The sequence below is a fragment of the Protopterus annectens genome, chromosome 5.part1 (assembly GCF_019279795.1).
Source record: "Protopterus annectens isolate FY-2018-M chromosome 5.part1, PAN1.0, whole genome shotgun sequence".
NCBI lineage: Eukaryota > Metazoa > Chordata > Ceratodontiformes > Protopteridae > Protopterus > Protopterus annectens.
Genome location: NC_056736.1, coordinates 761,061,324 through 761,076,323, shown reverse-complemented (window position 1 = coordinate 761,076,323; position 15,000 = coordinate 761,061,324). Strand labels below are relative to the sequence as shown.

Genomic DNA, 15,000 nt, shown 5'->3' with positions numbered 1-15,000 from the left:
GTCTTTAATGAAGGTAGACACTCCACCACCTTCAGTCTTCCCGACCTCATTTTGGGGTCGGAATATGTGGAATGAGGTATGGCCTGAAAAGGCAGGGGTGCTCTGCACAGCATTGAGCCAAGTTTCTGTGACTGCATTGATGTTGGCATCTTCCAATGTGAGGGGAGCCTCCAGTGAGTGCATTTTCAGGTTAAGGCTCTTAGCGTTAAACAGCATGACCATCAACTTGCATTTTGACAGATCTTCTATGTTGGAAGATTTGTCTTTGGGATATTGCCTAAAAAAGGCACAATAGGGGAGGCAAGAGCCTTGGCCAGAATCTCAAGGGTGACAGGTAGAGGCCATCTCTGGCAAAGCGTCGAGGCCTGTTAACCATGTCATCCCAGGCAGACAGATACTGGATCCCATTGGAATGACACCAAAAACTAAGCCAATTGTTGAAGTTAATTATTTTTTGTTGGCATTGTGGTATAATTTTTGGTGAAGGTAGGATGCTGCTTAGGGCTAGAGTCATACCTACCTGGAACACATACTCTGAGAGCTCAATCATGTCTCTCTTCATATAGTACAGGGAGGTACTTCTGAAGTCATTCAACCCAACATGGATAATGACAGAGTCATACTTGTACCTGTTGTGGAGAGACTTAAGTGCGTGTGTGATGTGGCGGATTCTTGCACTTGACAGATAACTGACCGTGGTCTTCTCCTTGTTGAGCCTGGTGAAGGTACATCAGTGTGTCTCAAAATCGAGTCACCAATGACTAGTATATTTGGTTTATTGTTATGCCTTATGGGTTGTGTTGGTTTATTGTTATGCCTTATGGGCTGTGTTTGTAATACACTGATGTGTTGTCTGATGTCTGTGATCTGTTTGGTGTTGTGTTTGGAATGTTAGTGAGTGTTTTTTTGGAGGGTTCTGCTGTTTAGGTAAGTTTTTATTGAGGACCTCTGCATAGGTGTATGTGTGTTGCACTTGGCTATGTGATGTGGATGGTGTGGTGTTTGTGCTGGCAATCACCTCTTTGTCAATAGTACTGACTGTGGCGTGAGAGAGCATGGATTCCAGGCTACTAATATAGCTGTATTTCTCACAAGTAGAAGAATTATGTGCTAAGAGAAGAGTGTTGTCAGTGAACATGAGGCAGTTGCTACACTGTCTCAGTATGCCCACGTCCACCAGGCTCATTTGTTATTGTGATAGTGCTAGTTGGTAGTAAAGTAGATTGCTTGTTGTTGGTGTACTGCTAGTTGATAGTTAAGGGCATCACTTGTTATTGTCGTAGTGCTAGTTGGCAGTTAAGTACATAACTAGCTGCTGTAATAGTGTTAGTTGGTAGTTAAGTACATCACTTGTTATTGTATTAGTGCCAGTTGTTAGTTATGTATATCACTTGTTATTGTGGCAGTGCTAGTTGATAGTTACGTACATCAGGTTTTATTGTGGTAGTGCTAGCTGGTAGTTGTGTACATCACTTGATATTGTGGTAATGCTACTTAATAGTTAAGAGCATGACTTGTTATTGTGGTAGTTGGTAGTTAAGTACATCACCTGTTATGGGTTAGTGCTAGTTGGTAGTTAAGTACATCAGTTGTTATCGTGGTAGTGCTAGTTTGCAGTAAAGTACCTCACTTGTAGTAGTGTTAATTGGTAGTAAAGTACATCACTTGTTGTTGGGGTACTGCTAGTCGATAGTTAAGTACATCACTTGTTATTGTGTTAGTGCTAGTTGGTAGTTAAGTGCATCACTTGTTATTATAGTAATGTTAGTTGGTGGTTAAGTACATCACCTGTTGTTGTGGTGGTGCTCATTGCTAGTTAGGTACATCACTTGCTATTGTAGTAGTGCTCATTGAAAGTTAAGAGCATCACTTGTTATTGTAGTATTGCTAGTTGGTACTTAAGTACATAACTAGTTATTGTGGTAGTGCTTGTTGGTAGTTAAGTACATCACTTGTTATTGTAGTAGTGCTAGTTGGCAGTTATGTACATCACTTGTTATCATGGTAGTTAAGAGCATCATTTGTTACTGGGGTAGTGCTAGTTGGTAGTTAAGTACGTCACCTATTATTGTAGTGTGAGTTAGTAGATAAGTACATTATTTATTATTGTGGTAGCACTATTTGGTAGTTAAGCACATCACTTGGTATTGTGCTAGCACTGCTTGGTAGTTGAGTACATCACTTGTAGTAGTGTTATTTGGTAGTAAAGTACAATGCTTGTTGTTGGCGTACTGCTAGTTGATAGTTAAGTATATCACTTGTTATTGTGGTAGTGTTAGCTGATAGGTAAGCACATCACTTGTTATTGTAGTAGTGCTAGTTGGCGGTTATGTACATCACTTGTTATCGTGGTAGTTAAGAGCATCATTTGTTACTGGGGTAGTGCTAGTTGGTAGTTAAGTACGTCACCCATTATTGTACTGTGAGTTAGTAGATAAGTACATTATTTATTATTGTGGTAGCACTATTTGGTAGTTAAGCACATCACTTGGTATTATGCTAGCACTGCTTGGTTGTTGAGTACATCACTTGTAGTAGTGTTATTTGGTAGTAAAGTACAATGCTTGTTGTTGGCGTACTGCTAGTTGATAGTTAAGTATATCACTTGTTATTGTGGTAGTGTTAGCTGATAGGTAAGCACATCACTTGTTATTGTAGTAGAGCTAGTTGGCGGTTATGTACATCACTTGTTATTGTAGTAGTGTTAGTTGGTAGTAAAGTATATCATTTGTTATTTTGGTAGTGCTAGTTGATAGTTAAGAGCATCAGTTGTTACTGGGGTCGTGCTTTTTGGTAGTTAAGTGCATCAGCTATTATTGTGGTAGTGTGAGTTGGTACAGAAGTACATCACTTGGTATTGTGGTAGTGCTAGATGATAGTTAAGAGCATCACTTGTTATTGAGGTAGTGTTAGTTGGTAGTTAGGTACATCACCTGTTATTGTGGTAGTGCTAGTTGTTAGTTAAGTATATCACTTATTATTGTGGTAGTGTTAGTTGGTAGGTAAGTACATAACTTGTTATTGTACTAGTGTTAGTTGGTAGTTAAGTACATAACTAGTTATTGTGGTAGTGTTAGTTGGTAGTAAAGTACATCGCTTGTTATTGTAGTAGTGCTAGTTGATAGTTAAGAGCATCACTTGTTATTGAGGTATGGTTTGTTGGTAGTTAAGTACATAACTTGGTTTTGTACTACTGTTAATTGGTAGTTAAGAAAATCACTTGTTATTGTGATAGAGCTAGTCGATACCCAAGGTACAGGCACAAATCCATGCCATCCTCTTACCCTTAGGAGCCATATATTGAGTAAAATCTGGTTATATTGGCTAGGTGTATAAGGGATCTTACGCTACTGGCCTAGTAATCTTCTAGGACCCTATGAGCTGTCTTTAAGCATATATAAGATCAAAATTTAAAATATCACTATCAGCATTTGCATCCTCTATGGCATCAATATGGGTGGTCCCATGGTATAGCGAGACAAAGTCCCAACTGTGCTAAAGATGACTTGTGCTACATTAGTGGCATGGACATTAGATAGGCTATAGGAGGAGGATGTCATCTGCCCGATCCTGAGGGGGGAAGAGAGGAAGTCAGGGCTCACTATAATAGGCATATTATGAACCTGGCAGGTTCTGCACTGCATAACGGGTGAAGTGATTTGCCAGCAGGTTGGGCTTGCAGAGAAATGTATGCATCTCCTGAGGGCAGTGTTTGTGGAGTTTGCAGGGCTGCCACAGGAGGAGAGGAATTAAGGCATCCTCCCTGGCAGGACTATGGTGCTCTGCCAGCATCCTCAATCTTTTCACTAGGCCTGGACCATTGATCAGGCAGAACCTTTTGGAGGATTAAGAGGGTCCAGTAGATCTAATGACCAAGTAGAGAAAATGGTAGCAGGAGACTGTAAGCAGCTTGGGACAAAAAGACATAAAGGGGGAGCAATCAAGTAAAAAATAATGTTCTTTTACAGAGGCAACCCCCCCCCCCTTGATACTTAAATATACCAACTCTGAGATTGCACAATATCTTAACAAAGGTACAGTATTCCGTTCTTTTATTACAGTGTCCTTGCACCACAGCTTACCAGTAGACCAAAAAGGACAAACAGGAAAGCTGTCAACCAAAGCAATTTTTAGTGTAGATTGTGGAAACCCATATATACAACCACACACACACACACACACACACACACACACACACACACACACACACACACACACACACACACACACACACACACACACACACACACACACACACACACACACACACACACACACACACACACACACACACACACACACAAATGTGGAGAACATCGACATCTGTGCAGGGACAGAGACCTGATTCAAGGCTCCAGAAAGCAGCCCTGCATTACCAGGCTATAATTCATGCCACACCTTTCGGCCACCTAACCTAGACTGAAACACTAAAGGTGGAGGCGTGTCCATATTCATTAAGGATATCCACACCTCCAGGCTAGTTGCTCAACATAATGCATCCGAAATTATCCAAGTGCAACTAACATTGGGCAAGACTGCAATCCCGGCTGTAGCTTGTTACAGATCCCCTACCATGCCCCAGCATTCCCACTCTTCACTTCTTAAGATACTGGAAAATATTAAGGTACAACCCAATACCTTAATTATGGGCAATTTCAACTACCACTCCAGCAACTGGAAAACTACTCATGTGCCAACTCATTTGCTCAACATTTTCTGGAATTCATGAATTCCAACACCTTGGATCAGCTTGTCCACACCCCCACCAGGGGCAGCAATATCCTGGACCTGGTCATTACCAATATGGGTAACTTGTGTTCCACACCAGAGGTCAACTCCTCGCTGGTCATATCTGACCACAAGCTAATCACCCTAGATACCTATATCCCACCCCCATCCCCATTAAGGAAACCACCATCAAAAACTACTCCAAGGCCAACTTCATGCTTCTTAAGACAGAAGTGGCAAACTTCACGACACTCATGCAGACAGAAAATAGAGGTACAACTGCTGAAGCTTACACAAATGCACTGTATAGGCACATACACAAGTGCATGGATTTTGCCATCCCCAACAGAACCAAGACACTATCCTCCAAAAAAAGGAAGCCAATCTGGTGGTCCCCTGCCATAAACAAACTCTACAACAGAAGGAAGAAGCTGTTGCAAAAAAGAGTAAAATTCCAAGATTGGAGGAACTCCCAGGTCAGCCTCAGCAAGACGCTGAGATCCCTCATACAATCCTCCAAAGCCAGTTATGAAAAGAAAATTGCCACTGATTCCAAAGACAACCACAAAGCATTCTAAAGCTATGTGAAGAATCTCAATGGCAACAGTCAGATCTGCACTGAGCTACAGCACAATGGCACTAAATATACAGAACTAACCAATATTGCCAGCATCCTGGCAGATAGGTTCAGTGCTAACTTTACCCCCCTCTCACCCTCTAAAGGGCCCATCTTAATACCAGAAGAATGCAAAGCCCCTGTAATCATGGATGAACAAGTAAAGACCACACTCTCCAAAGCCAGGAACATAGCATCCATGGGACCAGACAACATCTCAGGCTGCATACTGTATGAACTACTGGACGAACCGGCACCCCACCTAAGTACTATGTTCAGTTATAGCCTCACCTCAGGCTATGTGCCTACTGAATGGCGCACAGTGATGGTTATCCCACTCCACAAAGGGGGTGATACCACGGACCCCAGAAACTACTGCCCATTAGCCTGATGAGCCTGGTCTGCAAGGCCATGGGACATATCATATTGGAGCTTATAAACAAAGACATAAGTAACCTCCAAACCCTGGACCCCACTCAGTTTGGGTTTGTAAAAGTTAGATCATGTCTACTAAACCTGACTGACTTCTTTGAAGCAGTGACTAGAGCCGTAGATGAGGGCAAGGTAGTGCACACAGCCTATCTTGACCTCGCCAAGGCTTTCGATACCATCCCCCATTCTAGAATTATAGATAAACTCACTAAAATGGGCATAAATCCCTATGTCACAAGATGGGTGGCCAACTGGCTCACTGACAGAACCCGCACAGTAATAGTAGCCGACTCCAAGTCCGACTTCAGACCAGTGGCGAGTGAAGTACCACAGGGTTCGGTCCCGGGTCCTCTGCTGTTCGGCATCTACTTCAGGCCAACACAGAAGGTCTTTGGCTAACAAAGTTCACAGATGACTGCATACTGGGAGCCATAATATAATCACCTAATGATGTAGACATTCTACAAAAGGGCCTCACAGAGACAGATGTTTGGTGTCAAAGTCATGACCTCAAGCTCACTGCCAAGAAGTGCATTGTCATCCTCTTTGGGAAAACTCAGTACCCATGAATTACCACAAGGTGGTAGCTCAGTAAACAATGAAAGTGTGATAAGAGACCTTGGGACACAGGTGGAGCGTAGTGTCTCCTTTGATAACCACATCACCACAGTAGTCAGGAAATCCTTCTACATGGCACATCCCAAGAGAAAAAGGATTCTCCTCTAGAAAAAAGGAGGTTATTGTTCCTCTCTACTCATCCCTCATCAGATCTATTATAGAGTACAATGCCCCATTTGGTATGGATCTCACAAGACACCTACAACAATTGGAAAGGCCACAGAAATACCTCAGTAAGAGGATTACTGGCCACAAACAGATGACATATGCAGACCATCTCAAAAAACACAAGCTCTACTCTGTCGCATATCGCCTACTGAGTGGCGATCTCTGCCTAACATACAAAGCTATGTCAAACCCAGAGCTGTTGGACATGCTACACTTAAAGAAATCCCAATCTCTCCAAACCACATGCTCCAGGGACCTAAACCTTGTCACCGCAATAAACAGAACATGCTAGAGGGATGGATTCCTGTCCCAAAGACTTTCCATACTCTGGAACAAACTACCCATTCATGTCAAGCAAAGCTCCTCATTGGCTCTCTTTAAGAAAAACCTTGATGAATGGATGGGAAATAGAAAGTTCACCCCGGGTTCTCTTCTGTGGCACTGCTTGACAGGGGCACAGGAAAATAATTTTCTTGGGTGGCAAAAGCCAGGGAGCCTTTTTAGCTAGGCTTATATAGGCACCAGGGCTGATAGCCTAGTACCTACCTATGAACCGATATATATATATATATATATATATATATATATATATATATATATATATATATATATATATATATATATATATATATATATGTGTGTGTGTGTGTGTGTGTGTTTGTGTGTGTGTGTGTATGTATGTATATTTATGTGGGTTCCCTTTAGACGTTAGAAATACTGAAATCTTGAATTTCAGTATCTCGAGCCGAAGAAGCCGAATCCACAGAACAGCAAAACTTCAGAAGCGCAAAATTCAAAACCTTGAATACCAGAGGTTTTGAATTTCACGCTTCTACACTTCCACTGCGGTCATGTCTTCAGGTAAGTATGTGTGTGTGTGTTAAGGGGTTTGGGTAGGGGCTGTGGTGTGTGTCAGTGTGTTTTGTTGCTGTGATGTGTGTAGGTGAGGAGAATGTAGCTTGTGTTGTGGTGTCTTGTGTGTGTTTGTATGTAGTGTGACCTCGGAGTGAGAATATTTAAGTAGGGGGGTGTGGGGGGGGGCTTGGCCCCCTACTTTCATGTAGTAGAGAGATTGTGTGTGTTTGTGTGGAGAATGGTGTGTGTGTGTGTGTGTGTGTGTGTGTGTGTGTGTGTGTGTGTGTGTGTGTGTGTGTGTGTGTGTAAAATTTGGGAGGGTGCAGGGTTTGAGGGATAACTGGCTAGGCTCAAAATGGCTTGCAAGGGCAGTTAGCTTAGTACTAATCTATGAACCTATGAACCTACCACGAAATTCAAAACCTCCGGTATTCGAGGTTTTGAATTTTTGCGGTTTTCAGTTTTCGTTGTTGTGTGGATTCGGCTTCTTAGGCTTTGAGATTTCAGTATTTCGAGCTTCTGAAGTGAATCCATATATATATATATATATATATATATATATATATATATAATTGGGGTGTTGGGGAATTCCCACACCGGGGTATAGGGATGATCCTGTGTAAAAAGTTGTAGTTGAAATGTTTGTGTGTAATAGGAGTCGATGTGACATTTCATTTTTCTTTTTTAAGTTGATGGGTGTGTGTTTCAATGTTCACTGGTTGATAGCATTTGTGAAAGAATTACATTTGTGAGTAATGCATTTTGTTGGCTCTTTTTTGCAGTGAAACTGATCAGAAATAAAACTGTTCAACATATTGTGTTTTGATCAATTTCATCTATGACTTTTGTTAATATTCTTGTATATGTAATATATATATATATATATATATATTTTGATCGAAAGATCAAACATCCGAATCCATTATCACCAAACATACTTTACCAAAAGCGCTTTTACCGAAAAAGCACTTTTCTTAAAGTATGTTTAAAAAAAAAAAAAAAAAAAAAACATTAAACCTACTGCTATGCAGGGGGCAAGCCCCCCTGCATCCCCCATGTGGGGGCAGCACCCCCCCACTTTAATATTCTCACTCCAAGGTCACACTTCAGTGGGGAAAAGGGAATTTTCCCTTTTCCGCACCGTAGAACGACTGGCACAACAAGCATACTTATCCAAAAGTGCTGCTTTGGTGAACAGCACTTTCAGTTAAGTATGCTCAGTGATTTCTGTTTCAGTGGAAAGTGCAGTCAGGGATCTGTATGGATCCCATATATATATATATATATATATATATATATATATATATATATATATATATATATATATATATGTATATATATATATATATATATGTGTGTGTGTTTGTGTATATATATGTGTGTGTGTGTGTGTGTGTGTGTGTGTGTGTGTGTGTGTGTGTGTGTGTGTGTGTGTGTGTGTGTGTGTGTGTGTGTGTGTGTGTATGTGTGTGTGTGTGTGTATATATATATATATATATATATATATATATGTATAGCTCTTTTGAAGTTCCCTGGTTAAAATCTGCCTCTGGCATTTTTTTGAAGCCATATTGCTCAGACACAGCTCCACGTGGTCCTGTTGAGTCTTCCTGGCTACAGAGAACTGAAAAAAAGCGACTGCTTTCCTGATTAAGTATCCTGCTGTTTTTTATATTTGTTTTACCTTCTACTGCTTACCTAGAGCAAGCTTTAACTGTTTTCCTAGTTATTTACTGCATTTTTTATTATCTGCACTTAAAAGTACATTTTAGTCGAAATTAGTCTAATTCAAGTGGAAAAGTGTTTGTTTGCTGTTTAATTTAATTGTTTGGCTGCCCACTAAAGTGTGCTAGCCTGTACTACTGACTTATTGCCTTTTCTGCATTTAGCGCGGAGTTGCCCGCGCCGGTTAAACAAGGTTAAACTATTTCTGGCTCCATAAAGTCTGCTCTTCATTTTTTCCCTTAGAACTGCTCTACTTGTAATTTAAACAGTCTATTCTCTATCTGTAAAGCTCAGCACTTGTTCCTAAAGCATTTTTTAGTCAGGTAAAGCACTTCTATATTATACAAAGTACTTCACTAGCTTAAAACCCCCTTGAGTACCCACTTCCCTATAGGTCCTTTCTGACTCAGTTACACAGCAAACTTTTTCATTTCTTCTAGCATGTCAAAGGGTCAGTTGCTAGTCCTCTCCTGCTCAGCTGGTGAATCTGGGAATATTGAGGCAATGTTACAATTGCCTCATGTACACAGACAACCCTCTCCTCCTCCCACAAAACACAAATACATGCGAGAGATGCAACTATATAGCCAAACTGGAGGCTGAGCTCTCTCAACTCAGGACTGGCAAAACCAGACAGGAGGAGAAGGTAACCACACACGCCATAAACCCAGTCTCACATAGAACTATCACAACTACAAATCAAACACATAAACACACAAAGACATACTCAGAGGCACTGATCAAAAATCTACCAAAACAGCAGAGGCCTCCAAAGCAGACACCCAAACAACTGCCACCTCATGACATAACACAAGCAACACATAGATCACAAAGTCAGTGTGCAAATCAGTCACAGCCCTTAAGGCCAAACACAATGCCAGACACACTTGTCATAGGTGACTCCATAGTCAGACACACTGACGTCCCACTCACCAGACTGAACAAGGAGAGGGTCACAATAAGCTGCCTGTCAGGCGCTAGAATCCACCACATAACACAAGCACTCAGGTCACTCCACAGCAAGTACAAGTATGACTCAGTCATTGTCCATGCCGGTGTGAATGACCTGAGACGTACCTCCCTGGACTACATGAAAAGAGACATAAAGGAGCTCTCAGATTATGTAGCCCAGGCTGGTATGACCCTGACCCTGAGCAGTATCCTACCTTCACCAAGAATGATGCCACAATACAGAGACAAAATGATCAGTTTTAATAATTGGCTTAATTTCTGGTGTCATTCTAGGGGGATCCAATGTCTGTCTGCCTGGAATGACATGCTTGACAAGCCATGCTGCTTCGCAAAGGACAGCTTGCACCTGTCACTCCTGGGTTTCCGGATATTGGCAAAGGCTCTTGCCACCCCCATAGTGCCTTTTTTAGACAAGGCTCAAATTCTAAACCCACCGCCCTAGAAAACAATAATGGAAAAAAACTAAGGGTAATGCTGCTCAATGCCAGAAGTCTAAATCTCAAGATGCACGCCCTCGAAGCCCTTCTCAGTATGGAGAACATCGATGTCTGTGCTGTGACTGAAACCTGGTTCAAGGCTCCTGAGAGCACCCCGGCACTATCAGGTTTTACCTCATATCATGCGTTCCGGCCCCAAAACCCGGACCGTACCACAAAAGGAGGGGGTGTATCCATATTCATCAAGGATACCCACACCTCCAGGCTGGTGGCAACTCATGAAGCATCAGAGACCATTCAGGTGCAATTAACCATAGGCAAAACTGCTCTACAGTTTGTAGCATGTTACAGGCCACCCTCTCAAACTCAGGAACCCCACACAGCCTTCCTGAAGACACTGGAGAGTATAAATGTCTCTCCAAACACCATCATATTGGGTGACGTCAACTACCCAAACATAGACTGGGAACATTACTCAAGCCCCAATACCCTAGCCCAAAGGTTCCTGGAGTTCATAAACTCAAATGCTATGGAACAACTTGTCACCATTCCCACAAGAGGTGAAAATATACTAGACCTGATCATCACAAACATGGGGACAAAATGCTCCACACCGGAAGTATATCCCTCATTGGTGAGATCAGACCATAAACTAATCTCACTGGAGATCCACATCCCGCCCCACCCCCAACAAAAAAGACCACAGTGAAGAACTTCTCAAAAGCCAACTTCACACTTCTTAAGACTGTTGTGGTATCCTTCAAGGCCCCTGAGCCATTGGAAACCACAACCCACGCTGCTGAATCCCTTACAAATGCTTTCTATGAGCACCTCCAAGATTGCATGGATCAAGCAATCCCAAATAAAATCAAGACCCTTTCCACCAAAGGCAAGCGCCCGATCTGGTGGACCCCAGCCATAAACAAACTTTACAACAAGAGGAGAAAGCTACTACAAGATAGAGCAAAATCCCTAAAAGGGAAGACATCTCTGATCAATACTAGTAAAAAACTACGATCACTCATAAAATCATCCAAGGCCAACTTTGAGAGAAAAATCGCCAAGGACTCAAAAAACAATCATAAGGCCTTCTTTAGCTATGTTAGAAATCTGGGTGGAAACTCCCAGATATGCTCAGAATTAGTCCAAAATGATACAAACATCACTGAACCCACAGACATTGCAAACATACTGGCAGACAGGTTCAGTGAAAATCTCTCCCCCTCTCCGCAAAAAAAGAGAAATATCTATCCCAGCAGAGTGTAGCCTCCCAATTATCTCAAATGCCCAGGTGAGAGCTGCTCTCTCTAAAGCTAAAAACACAGTATCAATGGGACTGGATGGTGTCCCCGGCTGTGTGCTACACGAACTCAATGAGGAACTAAAACCACACATAAGGCTGCTGTTTAATCTTAGCCTTACCACAGGATACGTACCCAAAGAGTGGCGTACGGCAACTGTGGTCCCACTCCACAAAGGCGGTGCTTCTATGGACCCTGGTAATTACCGCCCCATAAGCTTAACAAGCCTGGTCTGCAAAGCTATGGAGAGGATCATAATGGAACTCATAAATATAGACATAGAGGACCTACAGACATTGGATCCTCCCCAATTCGGCTTTGTCAAGGGCAGATTATGCCTCTTGAACTTGGTCGACTTTTTTGAAACAGTCACCAAGGCCATTGATGAGGGTAAGGCAGTTCACACAGCCTACCTTGACCTTGCAAAAGCTTTCGACACAATACCCCACTCGGGTATCATAGAAAAGCTCACCAGCTTAAATGTAAACCCATATGTCACAAGATGGGTTGCAAACTGGCTCAAGGACAGAACCCACAGAGTTAGAGTTGCTGGTGCCATGTCAGACTCCAAGCCGGTCACAAGCGGTGTCCCACAGGGCTCAGTCCTGGGCCCCCTCTTGTTCGGCATCTACTTTTCAGAAGTGCAGGCAAACATAGGAGGATTGTGGCTGACAAAGTTTGCAGATGACTGCAAACTGGGCGCCATAGTTGAAAATCCATCAGACACAGATATCCTTCAGAGAGGTCTCATAGAAACGGATAACTGGTGCCAGAGCCATGGCCTTAAACTAAACGCCAAAAAATGTATAGTCATACCCTTTGGTAAAAACAAGGTAACCCCAAGTTACCACATAGGTGGCAATCCATTAAGCACAGACGAGGTTATCAGGGACCTGGGGACCCAAGTTGACAGTAACCTTTCTTTTGACACTCACATTGCCAAAGTGGTTAGGAGGACCTTCTACATTGTCCACCTGATTATGAAGGGATTCACATCCAGATCAAGGGAGGCCATTGTTCCCCTGTACTCTTCACTTATCAGACCAATGATTGAGTACAATGCCCCATTCGGAATGTATCTTACCTGACACCTGCAGCAATTGGAAAGACCCCAAAAATTCCTCACCAAAAGGATAAAGGGGCTCAAAAATATGCCATATGCTGCCCGACTGAAGAAACTCCAGCTCTATTCAGTCGCATACCATCTGCTCAGAGGTGACCTGTGCCTGACATACAAGGCCATGTCCAACCCAGAATTAATGGACATGCTCCACCTCAAAAAATCCAAATCCACCAGAGCCACAAGAGCAAGAGACTTAAACCTCAACACGGATATAAATAGGACATGCTGGAGGGACAGATTCATCACCCAGAGACTCCCTATGCTGTGGAACAGAATCCCGGTCCATGTGAGACAGAGCACCTCGCTGGCTCTGTTCAAGAGGAATCTTGACCAGTGGATGGGAGATCGTAGGTTTACCCCGGGGATCATCTCTGTATCACTGCTGGACAGAGGCATGGCAAAGTAATGGGTATAGTATTCTTCAACCTAAGGGGTGGTGAAAGCCACACAACTCTGGCTAGGCTTATAAATGCCCTAGGGCAGATAGCCTAGTATGAACCTATGAACCTATGAACCTATATATATATATATATATATATATATATATATATATATATATATATATATATATATATATATATATATACAGGTCTGTGACATTTAATCTAAAAGACAGAACATCTAAACACAACTGTTTGAACACAATTAGTCTAAACACACTTCATCTAACACAACATCTCAAAATAAAAAAGAAAAAACAACTTAGGGAGCTCCTACACACCTCTCACCCCCACCTTATAAATGACAATCCTATGGTCATACTACAGTGGAAGAAACAGCAAAGCACTGGAAGTGCTCTGTCACCTTGAACAATCTAGCCTGATAAAGGCTGTAGCAATATTTATTATAAATCTTTAGAAAAACCTGTACCAGTGATCAAAAAATCATACACTTTCCTAATCTTGGAGTTACAAATTAGATGCTGTACTAAAGAATTCCATTAGATCACCTGAGATTAGATCATTTTTTGACCACTTATGATTGGATCACATGATACTTAGACCAGTTGAATGATACCTGTATTGATATAGATTAGCTATAGACAGGCATACAGACCATAGGAATTTAAAACAGTAACTGATACTTACAAATATGTTTCGCCTGCCTCCTATCCAGACTTCGGATGCACTGATTTTATTAGCATTTAGCATTCTAAGGAGTTGCACTTGTTCTGCATGGCTGTGGATGGATGTCAAGTGACCACGATTGTGTGTCCTTCTGCAGTGCGCCTGTGCAGTTAGAAACATGTTTAATTAGCATAGAAGATGGCATAATCAATGCAATATTATTTTACTCTGTAAGTTTGCATCCCTCTGGTTTGTTACTCACACCACATCTACTCAGTATGGCCTTATACAAAGATGGACACTTCTGTACAGTGGTGTTATCATTTAATGATTCATCATTAAACATCTTCAGCAATGCAACAAGATCTAAACTCCCATTTGGAAATGGAAGGTGAAATTCTTACCATTAGGTACCAAGGTAACCTTCTTCCATTTGAGTTCACTGTATCTTAACCTTATAGTATTCTGGTCTACTGTAAACACTGGTTATGTGGGAAGTCTATATCTGTTACATCTGAGACATCCAAATGTGTTTCCATCTTACATCAATCTATTTATTTTCCTTCAGTGTTTGTTAACTGAGAAGAAGAGAAGATCTTGTGAGAATCTGGTATGTTTTGCAGTTGTAAGTTGAACAGGGCAGACCAGCTTCCTTTATCCCCAGTCACAATCTCCAGCTCATTCTGTGGAATCGCCACTAGGGGAACTGAGAGGAATGACATATATGATGTCTGCATGTCCTGAGTCTTTCTCAGTCCTTCTCCCCAAGGGCTGAGCATGGTACCCCTCCCATGGGAGCTACCCATGCCACTTCAACTAACTCCTCTCAGCACAGAACTGGGATAAAAGGATACCATAATCTTCCCATTTAAAACCAGGTCTGGGTAGCACCTGACAGTCAGGCGACACACATAGTCCAGCTGGGTTCAGGCTAAAAAAAGAAAGCTGCACTGTGCCA

General features: G+C 42.1%; 1 protein-coding gene across 1 annotated transcript in view; it reads right to left on the bottom strand.

Annotated features, from left to right (window-relative positions):
• LOC122803646 (lectin-like) overlaps positions 1-15,000 on the bottom strand; it is a 320,457-nt gene that overhangs the window by 75,419 nt on the left and 230,038 nt on the right. Inside the window, exon 5 of the mRNA XM_044073401.1 lies at positions 14,064-14,204. Coding sequence (XP_043929336.1) covers positions 14,064-14,204 — 141 coding nt within the window. The remainder of the gene's footprint in view (positions 1-14,063; positions 14,205-15,000) is intronic.